Below are 20,975 nucleotides of genomic sequence, written 5' to 3' on the forward strand. Positions count from 1 at the left end.
GTTAAAATAAAGATATCAGGGCGGCCGAAAGGTGAATGTTAAAACAACCCTATGACCTTAGATCAACCTTAGAGACAAAAAAAAAAAAAAAAAACAATTAGAAAAAGACATGGAGAAGCTCAAATTTGATCTCGACCTGATTTAGGATGCCAATGGTTTGTCCTCTCATTTTACCTTCCCTCTGCCATGTCTGACCTGTTCAGCTTTGTTGTCCCTTTTTCTTTGATCTGACCAACCTTTCTCCACCCGCCTGCATGAACTGACTGTAAAATGCCATTTTTCATGTTTTGATTCGGATGAAAAGTCATGCTTTGAACATTTCTTCTTAAATGTAACTGCTTCAATGGTCCCCCTACTGGGAATCATCATCATCAATAAATGTAACCTAGTACCACATAAAATTCAATATAAAAATGAATTTTCAAGCACAAAAGAAGAGATTATTTAATATTGAAGAAGAACATGGGAGTTACTACATCAGTTTGCAGGTAATAAACTTTAAAACATTAATTTTAATGATGCTCCAGATTTTAAGGATGGGCCAGCAGAGGTTTTGAAGTCTACCTCGGGGAGCCTTAAAAATACAGGAACGACTTCTGATCTGCTCTTCTCTTATACAGTACATAAAGACTGCCACTGAAATTGTTTAAGGCTTTTCAAAGAGGAGTGATCTCTTTGGAAAATGCTGAATATTGAGCATTTCACAGACGCAGGGATTGCTGGCAGTTTTTGTTGGCTGGAGTTAGACTGTGCATTGGCGACGGGACACAGATTGGAGCAATGAGTGTGACTGCCTTTGATGCTGAAGTGTTTGCGTACCTGTACATTTCTGTGCATGTGTGAGTCTGTGCGCCTGGTTTTTCATTGCACCCCCCACCATTTCTCTACATCTTGCTTGCTTTCTCACTCCCCAATTCTGTAAAAAACTTCAATCCAGTAAAATGTTCCATTGCTCTCCTTTATCGCCGAGATTGAACAGCAGAAACAGGTGTGGTCAGTCTGCAATCAGCCTTGTTAAACACGCACAGCAGCCGATGTTGATCAGAACACAGATGCTGACCACACACTCTGAATCTCTGATTAAATCCCTGCAACAGAATACAATTCAACCACAATTCAAGATATATGGTGTTGTGTTGTATTTTAGCACTAAAAGCTACCTAGAAAACAAGAGAATTTGTGCAGATGAAGAGAGTGCATGCAAAAAAAGTCAACACAATTAAGCTGCAACTGATTAAATTACAGAATTTTTTCCCTCCCTAAATACCTGGTAAGTTATAGCAGGTGGTTCAGCTGGAGGTGGTAGACAACAAATTATTAAACAATATTGCTTGTAACTCTATTAAAAACCTAGCACTATAAATCTCTATAGGGAGTTTCCTGTAAATTATGAAGCATCAAAATCATTTTTGGCCAGGGAGATCATTTATGTTATGACCACTGGATTCTTATGTTGGAACTAGGTGGTCAATTCTTGCTGGTTGATGCCATAACTATACCATTCTGCAGGCAAAAAGTCTGTTTCTTCATTGATAGCCATTCACAAATATTCTGTCAAAATACATGCACCAGCAGAGAACTGCCACTGAAATGAAAGGGAATGCTAACGGATTGCTTTTTCCAGGTATCACTGTTCCCACAATCATGGAAAATGTGAAACTATCAGGGAATTTAAAAAAAAGGGATATCCAGCCATGAAAAAGTCATGGGAATGAGTTAAATCTTCGAAAGTCGTGGAAATTTCTATAGTGAATATAAGCATTTGGTTGAGCTCTGCTCTGAAATATTTCATAGGCTAGAAATTGCTCTTTATAACTATATTATGACTATATAGATAAAAAAAAAATTCTTTATCCAGTTATCCTAAAACAAATCATGGAAAAGTCATGGAAATATCATGGAAATTATAAGTGTGGGAACCCCCTATTATAGACCTCTTTGGTTGGAAATATGTGGCACCACCACCTCTGCTATTAGCCATCTGTTGAGTGGATGAGACCCAATGCTGCCACCCACACGCTGTGTAGGTATCAATACTCCCACCTCCCGATGCTTCATCTGTCTCTTAAGACATCTCGGTCAGCGGGAACATCACTCTGCGTCCCACTGACTAATGAACATTGATAGCCCTCGAGGAGGACAGTGGGTAATCCTGGGAGCATGTCGGGGAGACGGGGATCAATAGATGCTGCTTAATAACTGTCCATCTCTCCAACCGCTAACACTGATGATATTCGGTCAACCTCTGCATTCCTCCTCTTTCATTGTCACATTTAATTATATTTAATTACAAATTTTTCCATTTGTGTTTGCATGTTTGTGTATGCACATGTAGTTGTGTGTAAAAAAAAAAAAACATAGGAAATGTCAACAATGTCTCACTCAGAAACTTTGATTTGCCAAGATACCAAAGTTGGCAATCAAAAACCAGCAATGTCAATATGAAACATTTCTCAAAAAGTTCATCCAAGACCATATGATCACTTATCAAGGATGCTGGGGGGCCTGGGTAGCTCAGCAAGTAAAGACACTGACTACCACACCTGGAGTCGCGAGTTTGAATCCAGGGCATGCTGAGTGACTCCAGCCAGGTCTCCTAAGCAACCAAATTTGCCCGGTTGCTGGGGAGGGTAGAGTCACATGGGGTAACCTCCTTGTGGTCGCTATAATGTGGTTCTCGCTCTCAGTGGGGCGTGTGGTGAACTGTGCGTGGATGCCGCAGAGAATAGCGTGAGCCCCCACATGCGCTAGGTCTCCGCGGTAACACGCTCAACAAGCCACGTGATAAGATGTGCGGATTGACAGTCTCAGATGTGGAGGCAACTGAGATTCGTCCTCCGCCACCCGGATTGAGGCGAGTCACTACGCCACCGCGAGGACTTAGAGCGCATTGGGAATTGGGCATTCCAAATTGGGGAGAAAAAGGGGAGAAAAAAATAAAAATAAATATCAAAGATGTTGACTATTGTCTCATTTGTATCTATTTTTATTTATCCAGTAGAATTTTAGGATAAACATCTGAGAAAAAGAAGATACTTCAATATAAATTAACTGAGAGCTCCATTAAAAAAGTCTCCTGAGCTACGAAAGAGCAAACTCTGGGCAATGCGATTTTCCTCTGGGAATGTATCAAAGTGAGTAGACCTTCGGCAAAGGTCCTTCTCAACAAATAAAAACTACTTTGTACCCTTCAGTGATGGACAGTAAACTACAGCACCCTCGCACACCAAGAGGCCCATTTTAAATATAAATGAGCTCACCTTCACAAAATTGACACCATTTATCGCTCTACCTTAACACAAAATGTTAAAAACCAAGGCAATCCAAGTAAGAACATCTAATTCACTTCACCTGTTCTGAACAATCTATACAGTAGCCTTTACAAAGAAAAGCTAGAAATGAGTTTTATTGAGTAAAATGGAACAGGGTATGTGGAATGAGATAGAGAGATCAGGTGTGTGAATTGTCTTGTAATTGCAAACAAACCACCACTTGAGTGCATGTGTGTGTGTGAGTGTGTGAATGTGTGTGTGTGTGTGAATGTGTGTGTGTGTGTGTGTGTGAGAGAGAGAGAGAGAGAGAGAGATGCTTGCTATCACAGTGATCTGGCTGTCATGTAAACATGGTGTTTGCTTTGGTGAGGTGCTTTGAAGCATGGGGCTGATAATTGAAACAACTAAAGCAACACACACACACACACACGCACACAAACACATTTTCTAATCTTTCTCTGATTGTTAACACTATTAGAATAATGTTTTCCATGAGGAAAATGGCTTAATAACCATCCTAAATAATAATTTAATGAAAAATGCAAAAAGTAAAAAGGTTTGTCTTTGGGTTAGGCTCAGGTTTAGGGGATAGAAACAGGGGTTACATTGGGGTGTAACAGTCCGGAACACCGTTCCAGCACCTCCGATTCAAAAAATAAAAATAAAATATTGTCAGTTTTTTCATTACTTAATTCTATTTCCTGCAGGAAGACTGTTTTCACACAGTTCACTTTTTTATGCATTCCATCTCCATTCAGTGAGTGTGCTCGCTCGAAAACACTTTTAAAGTTCCCAATTTAACCCCTGGATAAAAAATAAATAAATAATTTTAAAAAAAGTATTATTATCTCAGTATAAATGCAATAGGAAGTCAATGGAAAGTATGTGTGTATATGCCAAGACATTTTGGAGCACTTCATGCTTCCTTCTGCTGACCAGCTTTTTAAAGATGCTGATTTCATTTTCCAGCAGGATTTGGCACCTGCCCACACTGCCAAAAGCACCAAAAGTTGGTTAAATACCATGGTGTTGGTGTGCTTGACTGGCCAGCAAACTCACCAGACCTGAACCCCATAGAGAATCTATGGGGTATTGTCAAGAGGAAAATGAGAAACAAGAGACCAAAAAATGCAGATGAGCTGAAAACCACTGTCAAAGAAACCTGGGCTTCCATACCACCTCAGCAGTGCCACAAACTGATCACCTCCATGCCACGCCGAATTGAGGCAGTAATTAAAGCAAAAGGAGCCCCTACCAAGTATTGAGTACATATACAGTAAATGAACATACTTTCCAGAAGGCCAACAATTCACTAAAAATGTTTTTTTTATTGGTCTTATGATGTATTCTAATTTTTTGAGATAGTGAATTGGTGGGTTTTTGATAAATGTGAGCCAAAATCATCACAATTAAAAGAACCAAAGACTTAAACTACTTCAGTCTGTGTGCATTGAATTTATTTAATACACGAGTTTCACAATTTGAGTTGAATTACTGAAATAAATGAACTTGTCCGCGACATTCTAATTTATTGAGATGCACCTGTATATATATATATATATATATATATATATATATATATATATATATATATATATATATATATATATTTATACAGCAGTTAGCTCCAGGCCTTGAATCTGACAGCACTGGGATGCTTTACTCTTTGTATCACTCAGCTTGTGTTCCAGGCATTCCAAATTAGAGTAATAAAAGCACTGCAGAGAGCAAGAGGTGGGGATGAGGTGAGCATTTTGATTCATCCCTGTGATATTACACATATACGCCAGGAGGTGAAAGAAATAAAAGGGGATAGATTGAGAGAACTATTGATAAAGGCAAATAAACAGAAGCACAAGTTCATTTTAGACACTTCGGAAATGTCCTTAATTGTGATTTACTGTGAGCCTACAGAGCTACAATAATTCAAAATTCTATAATCATTTAGTCACCTTCATGTTGTTCCAAACTCAAATGATTTTCTTCTGTGGAACACGAGAAGAAATTCTGATGTCTACGCTGCTCTTTCTTTTACAACACAAGCATACAGTGAAGAGGTGCTGTCTATCTCCAAAAAGGACATAAAAGCATGATAAAAGTAATCCAAATTACTTGTGTTATATATTCCAAGTCTTCTGAAGTCAATCAATAGCTTGTGTAAGAAACACACCAAAATTGTACTGATAATCTTACCTTCCACTGTAACTATCAAATGTCATTTTCAACTAGTCCTTCATGTAATGCAGGCTCAGTAAATAGGCTCTTATTGAAGGATTGGACAGTGCAAACTATTTTGGACCCAACAGACAAACCACAACCCACAGGTAAGTATTGTTTCTCATTTTTATTTATTTATTTATTTATTATTATTTTTATTTTTTTGTGAAGAGGGCATTTACATAGCAGTATTAAAAGTACAGTGGCAAAAAAAGCAACCCATTTAATTCAAAGTTAGATGTTGCCCTATCATATTGTAAGCAGCTAAAGATAAAGATTAAAATAAAGATTTTTTTTTTTTAGAGTTTTTTATTGTGATTTTCATTTTGAGGCTAAAATGTGTGTTTGAATCTTCCAGAGTCTTTTGTGAGCTGTTAAAAAAAGAAAATTATGCAGTTGAACAGAATAAGTTATTAATAGCTTGCTTGCTTGTCAAACTAACACATTCAAAACATCCAAGCTCACTTACATTATTGTGCTCTCCATGTAATTTAGAATGCATCCAAAAATTTCAGTTGTCAATTTGACACATGCGCCTTCTGAAGGCATATGACCACTTCGTATGATGAACACACTGAATTTTAATTCATTATTCACTTTTCAATCCAACTAAATCATTGATCAACTCACGAATACAGGGCACAAATATGGTGTCATGTCAATAAGCTCAAACCTCATTTGTTCTTGCATGTCTTGTTACCAAACGTCATGACACAAGAACCTATTAAGTTTGATGATATTAACGTGTCACCATATTGGCTCTGTATACATACTTTTACAATGATTTGATTTGATTTGATAGCGAATAACAATACATTTCAATTATGCCTTCAGAAGACTTGGAATACGATGCACAAGTTGCATGGACTACTGTAATTACACTTATGGGTGCTTTTTTAAGCTTTATAATGAGTCACTATCAACTGCTATGGAAATCAACGATTGTGACAATTCTTTAAAATATCTCTATTTGTGTTCCATTTAAAAAAGTTTTGGGTGAACTATCCCTTAAAGCAGACTGTCAATTGTTATGACTTAATTTCGATGAGATCAGCTAACATTTTATGACTAATTTATGCAGAAAACCAGGTTAATCCAAAGGATTCATATACTTTTTTCCTGCCACTGAATTTGCATTGAGAGGCTATAATGCGTGCAAGCTACGATTAGGCATACAGATGTAGAATGGCAAGAAAGAATGGCTTTAACAAGTACGGCTTTAACAAGGCGTACTGGTGCATCAAAACTTGCAATGGATTGTGTAATTCTTGATCCACTTTGCAGAAGAAAACAGTGAACTTTGTTTCTTGTCAGGATTCTGAGAGTTCACATGCTTCACCTCAGTTGATCTGCTCCCACACATACACTTACACAGCATATATTCACACACAAGTCAAAGACACATGTCAGCTCTACAGGGGTTGAGGTTCACAAGTTCTCAGAGCTTGAATGTTTTGTTCCTCAGGAACAAAAGTCTCTTGAAGTCAGAAGGGACCCAAGTGCTACAGTAAAAAGAACAAAATATGTCTCACTATTTCACTTCAAACACCACTTTATATTCCATCCCAGACACCATGAGACTCTGCATTGTTGATCTGTATTCTTGTGGTTGCGACACACGAACAGACTCAGACGAAAGACTTGACACTGTTCATTTGTATTCACGTGACCGCGACTCAGCTCTGTGCGATGGAGCGAGACCAGACTCAATTTCCCCCTATTTTGCTACTAGTCTCCATAGCACAAGAACTATATGCTTTTAAGCGAGGTGGCAGCGTTCTTCAGCACCCTGTCGAGATGAAATCCCCCCAGACAATCTCAAGCCTCACTTTTCCCCATCTGGAAGTCGTAAAAATGCCAGATTCTTTTATTGAGGTGCTGGTAATTGTCCTGGCAGTTTAATCGTGCCTTTACAAAAGACGTCAGAATTACGGGCCGTTAACATAATGAGCAGCTCTGTCACCTCCTCCTGCGCTTCAATCCTCTCCACCCGCTCGCCATTTATGCATGAAGCTTGCCTTTATCTAAATCTAAAAAATTTCTTAATTTATCCTCTTTTCTTCTCTGCTCCCTCCTGCTCTTATCACACAGATGATGGGGCAGACTGGATGGTGCAAATCACTGTGCATCATGCCGACTGAATAGATGACTGGGCTCACACAGAGGGGCATATTTCAGATCAGACCCCACATTGCACATGTGCACACATGATCATGTGGAAAAACTGTGTGTTAGTTACAAATTTTTCTCCACCTCAGTATGGATCCAATGTGCTGAAATCCGGACAAGCTTCACCATGACCCCAAAAAATAGACACGTTTTGCCTTTCATGTCACATCCATTCAAATTTTTCATTCTTGTAATGTTTGTTTATGTCTTGCAATAGTGCAATGCATTGCGTATGTGCATGTCTGTAGTTCCAGCTTTGGCCACTGGGGCTCCAGAAATTCGGTTAGCAGATCTGTATGTGCACACATGCACACACTTAAAGAGCTATTTTGATGGTATTTTTATGTCATAAGAGCCTTATGTGATGAACACAGTGAAAAATCAGTGTTTATGAACTGATACTGCCATTTTACGAGGGAATAAAAGTCATTATTTTAGTGCCACAAATGTTCATTTCACTAAGAAAAGCTGCAATATGTACAACGAGCCACATAAAAATCATTTTTCAAAAATGTAGGTTTAGTAACGCAATTCTGTGAGACCGGGTTGCCTGTACATATTGTCAGGCATGCAGGGCTTTTTCCCAGTGGACTGGTGAACATGTCGAACATTAATATACAAAGATTTAAATGAACAAACGCCATTTATGCCATAGTAGCGGAAACTGGCATAGGTGACTTAAAGCAGCACTGTGCTCTCTGGCAACACGGGGCACACCCCCTCATACACCTCACAGTCATGCACTCCACTAATCTATTACACATTTGTGTCAGTTTGACAGGATTGCGCCCACTCTAAGTTTCGTGACCTCTCATTGGAATAATCAATCCCCCCCCCCACACACACATTTATTTATACCATGATCAATGGAAACATGGGTAAATGCTTCACGCTGCAACTCCCCCAATATTCAAATCAAATCTACGCCCTTGCCTACTGGGTAACTTTTAACCACCTCTTAATCGCCATTTAACATTAATATACATGCATTATTGTTCACTTTAATTCAGTCTTTGCCATTTAAACCGCCTAAATCAGACATATCAAAACATTCAGTAACTATAAATATTAACTAGATAGTGAAGCAGGTAATATTTGTTATATATATGTGTGATATATATTTGGGTGATTATCTGCTGTTGGTAGTAATGGGCAAGCATCTGTTTTATAGTCCCAGTCCATCTCTGTAGTCAGGTGTGCTAGTTACAACACAGGATAAGTTCCGTACAAGACACACTTGAGAAATGTCACATGACCGCACATTAATGCACTATCCTTAGCTGAATCAAGTCAATCGCAGTCAACATTCACAGTTCTGGGACAGCTAATTAAAAAGCCACCCCAAAAACCATGTCAAATGAATGGCCTAAGAGATGTATGCAGAGGATAATTAGCAGAGTAAGGTTAGGGAATCTGGACAAGCCAATAGATGAGAGGAGGGACCATTAAAGCTAGTGAGAAACAGCAGCCATGCCAGAATAAAATTATATCCCATTGTGCTGCAACACACTGCACCGCATAATGTAATCTGCCACAATTCAAGGATACTAAACATGCGGCTAACAAATTTATTCAATCCCCTAGGAGCTTAAAGGGCTAAATGAGCATTAGTCTACGAAAGGTGGAATTAATTTGCCTTGCACGCTTGAATCGTGCACTATTGTTAACTGTGGGAAATCACATAATGATCGCATTAACACATCAACACTTTGAGAAAGGGTATTTCGGATTTGTTCAAATACTCATAACTAGAAGTATATAAACCTTAAAAAATGTTAGGCTAATCATTGCCCTTATCTTTATGCGTTTTGCATTTAATCACATTTAATTTCCCTTTGTCAACAGATGAAGTATTCTAACACTTACTCTAATTAAAAAAGATTTAGTTGTTATGAGAATGGCTTAGTAGCAAATTGTGTTTTATACCTGTATATATAAAGTGATTACACTGCAACAAAACAGCTGAGAAGCCCATAAAAGTTTCCCCTTGGACTTGCACCTTGATGGCTATCAAAGCAAAGTGTGACACAGGACACAAACCAATCATCACTCACATTGCTCCTACATCCCTCTAGGACAAGACGCTTCATAGATTGACCCAAAATATTTACCGTGAGGAGTCGGCTATATTTTTAAAAGAGGTACAAATTTACATATTTTCACTTTGAAGAAGCGCTAAGAATAAATTTAAAGTGTGTCAAATGTGTGAGTATAACAGAATAGACCAGGAAGTGGAGGTGTATTTGGGGTGTGCGATAGTTTGTGTCATTGAGACATTAGACATCAAACATCACTTAACAGATCTGCATGCTGTTGTATTTTGCGTCTATGTATGTGCGAAAATCAAAGAAAGAGATGCCAAAAAGTGTCACTCAGTGACGGTATCGTACTGTATGTGCCTCTGGCTATCTAGCTGTTGGCTATATGTCTTTTGTCCTATGCCTATGAACCACACTGGAAAATGCGTGTGTATGAGGGAGAGTAAGTGTACTTGTTATACTGATAGCACTCTCTTACATCTGTTGTTATACATTAATACTAATACAGTGCTATTACAGTGTTATTGCAGGAAAGGTTTTCCCTAAGGAATAGTCTCATGTTCTGGTCTGCTCTTGATTGAATGGGTGTTATTGATTTTACATACACACTCTCACGGTGAAATCGTAAGGATTCATACGACTTTTCTTAATTTGGTAAATTCTTATGATATCGTGCGCCTGCACTCTTATGAATGCGTCATCATTTCCATCTAATACACGACAATTACTTTCTTCTGTCATGCACAACAGCTTCCTATCATGTTTACACACTCTACTGATCGGTTAGGTTTAGATAAGGGGTTTGAGTAAGGACATAATATTAATAAGCATGTCCTTAACGACTCATGCGCGAAACTCGTGCTTACTTCCACATTAGACATCCAGGAATTTGTACATGAAGAACTCGTACAAATTCATACGAATGAACTTGTACGAAATAGCCAACTTGTAGAATATGTATGAATTTTCGTGAGACTAGGTTGGATTTTACTCTGCAGCTATCCTGCACCACTGGTGGCTTTTTGTTTTTACTCTGATTCAACATCCCATTATGAAGCTATTGTGGCTTTTTGCCTTCATGAAGATAATGTCTTGTCAAGAGATTGTGGCTAGTTTTCTGACAGTTATTGTAATCAGATTGTAATCAGACCATATAACATTAATAATTACTTTAAAGTTACTTTCTAAAACACTTTTTATAGAAACGTTTTTGTTTTTCCGCTCAACAAATTCAAAACTATGCCTATATTTCCTCCTTGTTCATTGTTGCATTTAAGCAATACATTAACCATCACACGTTTCTCCCTGACAATGACTCTTATTGACTCTTCAGCTGTCCCAAAAACACAAAGAGATGTACATATGAACATAATTCATGTTTTAAATCTATTCTACAATAATATTATTTTAGAAATATGTGTAACCCATGTACTTAAAAGTAATTAACTTAAATGAAAGTCTTTAACTGTAATCTAAAAAAGCATTACACTATTTTTGACTATAAAGTAATCACTTTACACCCAACACTGACTATGCTTAAAAACACCATGAGTAAACTGACTATGCTTAAAAACACCATGCGTTAAATAGACTTTCAATGAATTTAACCCATTTACTTTACATATTCATTCAATGGGGGAATTTTACATCTAAAAGCAATAAATGAACCATGACTCTACCAGTAGGCTATATAATACTTGACTAAATCTATTAAACATCATAACCTTTTAGAGGCAAATGGAAACTTTGCATTGTCAATCTAATCATCATATTTTTTTTCTGCACCCTAGCATGCCAAGAAAGCCTCCCCTGAAACACCAGTGCTATTCATAGATACTTTAAGCCCGTTTGACAAAACTAAGTCTCAGTAGAATGCACAAATGAAATGGTGGGACGGCAGGAGCCAGCGGCATAGGTCTAGTTAGTAGGTATCCTTTGCAAACGCTTTTGACAGGATGCCTCATGACCCGACAGTCTCGGGCTGTTGGCTCTTTACAGTTTCTTTAAAGACATTTGCGTAGCTGCATGCAGTAGGATGCGTCCTCTGTGCTCTACCTGCGGACGGCACGAGATGCCAGGCTTCGCGCAGCTTGACGGACAGGGTGTCATGCTGCTGCTTTTTAATGATGAAGGTAATGTGCCGTGAACTATCATATTAAACACGCGCGACAGGTGGCACATAAACATAATCACATTAGCAGGTCGTCCGATCCGTGTCATTTGCTGTGCCAAACATTATACTGGCACTTAAATGCGCACTGAGAATTCAGCGTAATTACTGTAGCTACAATGACTCCTTAAATACTGCCACTTTTGGATAGATGACAAAAGTGTAATGACAAAATAACAATAGTGTAAGAACAAAGTTTAAGTTAAAATGCAGAAAACACACTGAGGATGATCCATGCGTCTGCAGGAAAAGAGGAGATTTGCTCACCATTCTCTCCACATCCGCAACAGCTGCAGCTGAGCTCACCCTCCGTTCCCTTCAAATCAGCAGAATAATTCAGAGGAAAACTCACCAAAAATTGCCAGCTGGAGCAAGTAGAGCCCGATGAGATCCATCCTGTTCAGAGCCATCAGTCCGACAGCAACAATCCTGAGGCAGTTAGAGACTTTCGCGTTTGCCCGTGTCCACTGGCACCAAAGTTGTCCAAAAAACGTCGTATACTGCGCTCAGTGCTGATTTACCCCCAGATTGTTAGGTGCAATCCAACTCATGTCATAGGAACAGAGCACGTCGAGAATCATCTTTTATTCCCCGACAAATTTGGCGCAAGATGAGAGAAACAGTTGCGCAAAATCAGTGTCGCGAAACGCCGAAATTTCGCTCACTAGTTTAAATGTTGCATTTAAAATCTAATTAGCGCTCAAGCCGCTAAATGAAGAGCGGTGTTCGGGATTAAATTCGGATGTTTTTACGTATGGTCCTGCGTCTCTGCCTAACTCAATGAGCGCACGAAAACACTAACACCAAATCACTATACGAGTGAGCAGCAGTGCGTTCTGCCCTCCAACTCCACTGACGGCAGAGCAGAGCAAGACTACTGCCGGGGAAATGTTTTCAACTGAATGTGATTATGAATACGCAGGAATGCATGTCAATTACATTTCATTGACTGCTGCAGAACGGTTGATCACTGTGTTGCAGAGTCAATAAAGGGAATTCGTATTGATATCCGATTTTTCGAAATCCATCACGTTTCTTTGTTAGAAGATTAGTTTTCAATTAGAGAGAAATGTAAATTAGTTTACACCCACATGGGGAAAGAAAATCGGTCGCGTCATTAAGGGAAAAAAATATTGGTACCTTAAAGTTTCCAGATAAAACCAGTTGTGGTCATCATTTAAATTGTATTCTTATTCTATTGCATCAGTCTTTGCTGATTTCAAATGACTATCAAATCAAAGGAAAATATCCAGAAGCCCATAATGCATGTGTAAAACCTAAACACGTCTGCAGATTTTAGTCATTTCATTTATGAATCTTTTGCCACAATTCAATATACCATCTTCAACAGAGAGAATTAAGCTATTCATTCAAGCTGGGGAGCAGAGCTCTCAGCCTCAGTGTAAATAAGAAATGAGTGACATTTCCATTAGGTTTGGCAAAGGTGGAAAACGCGTGTGTGATTGCTTGAGATGTGTGTTTGATCTCACTCTATGTTTCTTCTTTTCATCTCTGTTGTTCTCTCTGCCGTGACACCTTTGAAGTGTGGATGTAATAATTATGACATAATACCTGCTGCAGGTATTTTTAGTGACAGCTAGGGAGGAGAGAGTGAACAAGAGAGAAAAGGAGAACGATAGATTGCTAGATAGAGAAAGAAACAGAGAGAAAGAGTTTGGTCAGTGACAAGTTTGCCAGCAGGGGTTTGGCTCAGCATCCTCTCTCGCCTGCCGTAAAACTGTGGAAACTGTGGCATACTAACGGCCCATCTGTTGAGAGAGAGAAAGAGTCAGAGAAATAACAGAAAGTCTTTATGCATAGTGTTGATATATGAACTTTCCAGCACATTCTTTTTAGTTTCCTCCTGTTTCTATGCTCAAACTGAAAAGTCAGTTTAATGTTTCTTTTTTTTATTAAATTATTTTATTTATTTATTTAATTTTACAGTCAGAAACATAATAAAGCTATTATTAAAGTAAAATGTAATTGTATGTAATGGCATGTTTTGGGTTTTAGTTGTTTGTAAAAAGAACTGTTTTTCAGAATATGCTGATTTTCTTTTTCCCTGTAATTCATAGTCTGGAATGACTACTTTTGCTATTACAAATAATTTTAATTCATTGTTGTGGGTTATTAGCAAGACATGGATTTTTATTTTAATTGTTTTTTAAAAAATTTTTTTTTATTGCATATGATTAGCTGATGCATATCAATATTTTAGGGAAAATATGTTTTTTAAAGGGAAACTGTGTATTTTATATGTGACTGGTTTATACGTTTCTCACCATTTGAATCAATCAATCAGTCAGTATAAAAATCCCTTGTAGTTTCTCAATATGCAATATGAGTTGCATGCATACTAACGGTATAAAACAAAATGCTGTTTAAAATAGTTTTTGATAGACTATAGCTTGTTACCTCAGGACATTTCAACCTTTTAAAAACATTTTTTGTGTCAACTACCCATATACACGCAAAATGCAAACATACATGAAAATTGTCTGCTCCCTTCCTCCTTTCATGCATTGATTTTTATTCCCTCTTCTTAATTATTATCTAACTGTGACTGTGCGGGCCAAGTTTCTAAACAACAAATAGGTGTTGTGGATTTCTGACATCAGAAATCCAAGGATTCCCAAGGAAATCCAAGCCTGGTTTCAGTTTCTAGTTTTTTTGTAGCATAGTTTCAAATAAATGTTCTTTTCACTGGGAAATTATGAGTTCTGAAAGTTACAGTATGTTTTCATAGTGCAGTGAACTCTATTATCTCAAAAGATCAAGGACAATCTGAGTCCTCATGATATGACCCTTTTAATACATAATCAAAAGTGGAGTTGAGGTGGTGAAGGGATGTCGGAAGAATTTTAGGAGTGAGGTAAAAAGTTAAATATTAATGTAAATATTAAATTAAAACAATGGCATGTTGCCTTCAAGTGTTTCTAAATTAAGTAAACATGCTTCAAGTTTAAAGTAATTATTAAGGCAAACAGTCATACTAATGAAGAACAAAGCATAAGGTAAACTAAGATACGTTATAAAAAGCAAAGAAATTAAGAGCATTGAGTGCTTTCCCTTTTAATATTCAGAAGTAGTGAGTGTTTTCCTTGTGAATAATAGATGGCCACTGCAAATTCACAGATCCAATATTTTGACACATATCTGATTTTTTTGCTTCACCTGTTTGCTCATTCTAATGTTTACCCTCGAAATTCGGGTGTAACCCAGACGTAAAATCAGAGTAAATTGTATTCTAAGTTAAAAGCTTAAAACTAACTAAAGTGCATATTTAACTAAAATATGTGAAGAGACTAGAGAAACAGAATGAAAACCAAAGAGTCAGAAAAATATGCAAAATTGTATATTTATTATTAATACTTGCAAATATATGTAAAACATATTGCAGATAAACTTGACCAATAAGAGTTTGGATCAGCGCTGCAAATGTGATTTATCCAATCAGCCAATCTTGCTGTAGCCGCTGACTCCATCCTAGAGTTAATGTAGACAGACACAGAACAGACGAAGAAGCGAAGAGCAACGAGATGCCGATCAACTGCGCTGTTAGGAATTTATAGCAGCAAAAGTCTAAAAATAGAAAAGATTCATCTTAAACTAAAGCTCTAGAAAAAGAGAAAAAACTTACCTGAGTGAATCTTGATGTCCAGTCGAGATAAAGCTGAGTGATGAAGTCATTTATTTCACTGTTCATCCGGATAAAACCTGGAGGAAAAGAACAAGTTTAGTTAATTATCGAGGAAATCAGTAAGTTTAATCTTTTATTCTAAATATAAATGAGAATCAAAAACGTAAACTTGTTTAAGTAAACTTAGTTGAGAAACTGTATTGTGTAAATGCTACCACAAGGCATAGCATTTAGAGCTAAAGCATGTATTGTAAGTTAAGAAAGTTAAAATAATTGTCTGAAATGTTAGAAAATGTTTCTGAGAATGTTTTCCTGCTTTGTGCAGGCCAGTTTTTGTATATATGTGTTTTGACCACATTTTCAACGAGGATAGTGAACATTTCACTCGTGGATGTTTCTGCACAAACTTTCTGGAAAGTTTAATGGCAAGCCAAAAACCCAAGAGTCTTATCTGAACTGTGAATATCTTCTGTTCATGGATTTCCGAATAATCTTCAATTCATCTCTGCTTTGAATTCATTCGACAATGAAAATGTCGAGGTATTTGTGAATCTGGACATTTATTGAATGTTATTTAGTACATTTAGTAATTCAGTTGATTGATTATTGTTTGTTTAATTGTATAATTGTTTATTTTAATTGTATTGGTAATTAATAGGTAACTGTAATTTTATTTGTTTTGGTTTATTTACATTTTGAGTTTATTTGGGGTAAAGAGTTCCAAAAGAGTTAAATTTGATAATAGATTAGGAATTAAAATCGTTAAAACATTTTATTAGCTTTCAAATAAACTAAATAGGCGTAATTAGATTAGATTAACAGAATTTGAAGAGGAATATTGAATTTAAATATCAAATTGCGTTTATTGTATTTTATCTAAGATTCACTTGTATTGTTTATTGTTTTATCTGTGATGTTTGTGTTATTCAAATTATTCAATATAAATCAGTTATTTCAATAAAGTCAGCTGCTGAGTGTGTATGTATACCTTTTGCCTCATTCACATAACCTGGTTATCTTCTGATTGGCTCAACTCTTTGCCATCCCGGGTGCCATCACACGTGTTACCCATACTACCTACATGCCACCCATTTGATCTGTCATGCGTGCAGCTGCATTATTACGGTATTTACTGGTGAAGTATTGAACAATGAAACATTTAGCTTTGGTTTTATTTTCCTGGTCAATGCCTGTGGCGACCCCCCCAGTGGTTTAATGAAAGAAAACCTGTTATTTTGTACAAAATGAATTTGATTACTGATCACGAAATTGTGTGGAATCTTAAATATTTATTATATTATGTCATTGTAATGATGTAATCACTAGCATGCAAGCAACAGCGAGAGAGTTGTTCGCACCTGTATTCCAATCTACATCTTGATGTAATCCTCATGATCACGCAGCGTGTTTTCATCAGCTGAATGTGAGACTAAACACTATTAAAGTGTGATGAGACCTGCGCTGCGCGTGCAAGCCATTCGCGCATCACAAGCAGATCAACTATTTAGCACTTTTCGGTGAATCGCACCTGCAAAATCCTAAAACTTTATTTCCAGGTTTCATTTATATTTTGAGTAGACTTGAAATAGATTTTTGAACCCCACAATATGGGTTATGTTTTCTCTTTTAATCGTTTAAAGTAATTTTGAGTGTGACCATGGTTTAAGGACGGTGTACCTGTATGCTGGGTTGGAAATCTCAAGGATTAATAGTGGTATTTTCCTTATTACATCACTAGTTGTTCTGAAAGCAAAAAGAAACAAATTAAACACGGAATGTAGGCTGTCATCCGCGCATCCTGACCGAAGCAAAGCGGGCACATTTATTCGCGCGATTAACCGAAAGTGAAGCGCTGCTAGCTTGTGATGCGTGAATGGCTTGCACGTGCTTCACGAGTCTGTTTGGTATACTGCAGTCTCATCACATTTTAACTTTTTGTTTAGTCTCACATACAGCTCATGAAAACACGTTGTGTGATCATGCGGAAGGATTACATCAAGATGTAGATTGGAGTGCAGGTACAGAATTTATATAAATAAAATAGTCTGGCTCTCTTGCCATTGCTGGCGTGCCAGTGATTACCCCTCCTTGCACACATGCCATAGGTTGCCGACCCCTGGTTTAAAGGAATAGTTCACCCAAAAATGAATATTCTATCACCATTTTCTCACCCTCATGCCATCCCAGATGTGTGACTTTTTTTCTTCTGCAGAACACAAACAAGAAAAATATATTTTGTTGGAATAAGATTTCAGCCCTGTAGGTCCATACAGTGCAAGTGAATGGTGACCAGACCTTTGAAGCTCCAAAAATCACATAAAGGTCACATAAAAGTAATCCATAAGACCCCAGTGGTTAAATCCATGTCTTCAGAAGTGATTTGATATGTGTGGGTGAGAAACAGATCAATATTTAAGTTATTTTTTCTTATTACCATAAATCTCCACTTTCATTTTCAAAATGTGAAAGAAAGTGAAAGTGGAGATTTAAAGTAATAAAAGACTTAGTTTTGATCTATTTATCAGCCAAAACCGATTAGATCACTTCAGAAGACATTCATTAAAACACTGGAGTCTTGTGGATTACTTTATGCTGCCTTTAAGTGCTTTTTGGAGCTTTAAAGTTCTGGCCACCATTCACTTTCATTGTATGGACCTACAGAGCGGAAATATTCTTCAAAAAATCTTTGTGTTCAGCTAAAGAAAGACAATTATTTACATCTGAGATTGCATGAAGGTGAGTAAATGTTGAATGATTTTCATTATTGGAAGAGCTCTCCCTTTAACTCATATTTCCATTTTTCCTCCCACAAAAAACACAGTACTTACAGATCATAGAATAATTGGCAATCCCCTGCAGTGAACCCCTGTTGAAGACCCTTGATCAAGAGCATTCAAACCTGTTTTATAAGTTTTATGGACTTAATTATCTAGGCACAGTAAGAATAAACTGCAAACCTTTTACAAATAATTCTATCATACCGTACAACTATTCATTCATCCAACCATTCATCTGTTAGTTAATTCATTCATTCATGCAATTACCTCAAAGCAGATCTTTGATTTGTTCAAAAAGTGAGATGCAAATCGATTTATTATCGTTCAGGAGGCAAAGATTGACTTAACATGGCAGACGACCTTTCTGTCCTCACCAATCATCAAACTCGGCTGACACGACACCATCCTAATTTATTGACTGAACAGACAATTAAAATATAATAACAGGACTCATTTTCAATTAATTTATAATGTCATTCTATTTGGGTAATTGCTGTCATTGTTGTAATTGTGTGAGATCGCAGCATTGACCTCTCTGTTTGTGAGTAGCAGGAACGTGTCAGCTGTAACAGAGGGTGGTAACAACACTGCTTTTTACTTACCGTATTATACCAACTCTGTGAGACATTAATATGCTGTGAGTCACTGGAGCCACAGGAGGGTAAAATCTGCGTATGTGTATTTGTGTCTACTTATAAGTGTGAGTGATACAATGTCAGCATGATGCATATGACATGAGAATAATTTTAATTTGCACACAAAAATGTATCTGTGAAAGTGATGTGTGACTTTGCAAGGAAAGTGTGGGAAGATCAGGTCACAGTTTCAGATATAATGTTGAATTTACAGCTCGGTATATTCTCTTAATGACCTGGAGCAAGGAAGCAGCTACTTACTCGCCATATTCCTATATGACTCATATACACACAAACATGCATGTACGCATACAGTACTTACATACATCCTAAAAATTTGCCAGGCAGAACAGTCCTGAGAATTCCTTGGATTAAATCTTAAAATTTTATGTGAAGGCATTTGAAATAGCGTTTCCTCACCCCACCTTTGCTTATGTTTCACATCATCTCTCTGGGCCACAGGGAGCCGTTGTGCGCCACTGCAATACGACTTATTTATCTCTCTTAACTGAGTAATGACTATTGCAGTCTTCTGTTTGTATTCTGAAAGATCAGGGCTGTGAGCCCATCTTTCTCCTTAAATACAAAAAGGGGTTATCAGCTCTTCAGAGCTCTAAAAGAGTGAAAGTTTATTTTGGTCTCAAGAATGCGTCCACACCATTGTCTAATCGACTCTACTGTATGTATGGCACACAGCCTACACTTTTCTCATAGCCTACTAAAATCTTAGGCAGCTACTGTGCATCCAGTGCTCTATTTAGATAAAGCATCAACTTATTTAGATGTCAGAAGCAAACATTTTATATTTATATTTATATTTTAAGATAAAATATCAGTCACAACAAATAAAAGTAATCTAAAAAAAAAACAAATATTCATATTGCTAAATACAAGTATAAAAATTATTATATAAAGGAATGGTTCACCCAGATATGAAAATGCTGTTATTATTTACTCATCCTAGTGTCGTTTTATTTTCTGCAGAACACAAAAGGATGAATTTAAAGGATGCCCCATTTGCTGTTTTCAATACAATGGTATTTGATAGTGACTCACTAAAGCCCAAAAGTATCATAAAAGTATTCAATACAAATTCTGCATCATATTTCATGTCTTCTGAAAGCATACAATAGGTTTTGGTGAGGAAAGACACAAAATGTAAGATATTTTACAGTGAAAATTTCGACTTCCGCCATAGCTATTCTTTTCATTTTCATGGATAAGACAAGCTCGTTCACCTTAAACCTCGCTATAGTAAAAACAGTGCAAGCTCTCACGTGAACACATGAACAAGCTTCTCTCATGCACTCATGAACATGCAAAGGAGAGCCATGGTGGAAGTCAGGATTTTCACAGTAAAATAACATATATTTTGGGATGTTTGTCACCAAACCTATTGTATGTGTTTAGAAGACTTGGAATATGATGCACGAGTCGCATGAACTACTTTTATGACACTTTTGGGTCCTTTTTTAGCTTTAAAATGAGTCTGTGGCAAGCAGAGCGGAGCCAAGAGCCGTGGGAACGGAGCGAGGCCACTGGCGCGATTGCTAATGAGCGTCACCTGCGCGCCGCACTGGCCTCGTGTCTCACGGAGGAGCTCTGGGAGGATAAAAGGAGGAGTGACGACAGTGAAGGACGAGAGAGGACCAGGCCTGGACTATTTACGTTGTGTTTTGTTTATGTTTGTGCGGCAGTCGTCCGTGAGGTGCTACCGCTTTCATTTTGTGTTTATTTTATAATGAAAGTATGTTTGAACATTCGCCGGTTCCCGCCTCCTTCTTCCCTGAACTACTAACCTTGTTACACTGGTGCCGAAACCCAGGATGGAAGGAGGGACACGCTGTCGGAGAGCACTCGCTGCTGAGGAGGTCGGGCAGCACGAGGGAGCAGCGACCGCTAGTGGCTGCCCTAGGCGGTGGTGCTGGAGCGATTGAATGACAGGTGGGACGGAGAGCTCGCTGCCGTGCTCCTGGGTCGAGGATGGGTAGCTGCCATCCGTGAGAGGACGGAGGGGTTGCCGCCATTCGCCGGAGACCAGACCTGCTGCCAT

At 37.7% G+C, this 20,975-nt stretch overlaps 1 protein-coding gene across 1 annotated transcript in view; it reads right to left on the bottom strand.

Moving 5' to 3' along the window:
* LOC127411856 (GDNF family receptor alpha-4-like) overlaps positions 1–12,707 on the bottom strand; it is a 152,072-nt gene extending 139,365 nt beyond the window's left edge. Inside the window, exon 1 of the mRNA XM_051647694.1 lies at positions 12,220–12,707. Within this exon, the coding sequence (XP_051503654.1) occupies positions 12,220–12,277 (58 nt within the window). The 5' untranslated portion in view covers positions 12,278–12,707. The remainder of the gene's footprint in view (positions 1–12,219) is intronic.
* Between the last annotated feature and the right edge of the window lie 8,268 nt (positions 12,708–20,975).

Source organism: Myxocyprinus asiaticus, chromosome 21 (assembly GCF_019703515.2).
Source record: "Myxocyprinus asiaticus isolate MX2 ecotype Aquarium Trade chromosome 21, UBuf_Myxa_2, whole genome shotgun sequence".
Taxonomy (NCBI): Eukaryota; Metazoa; Chordata; class Actinopteri; order Cypriniformes; family Catostomidae; genus Myxocyprinus; species Myxocyprinus asiaticus.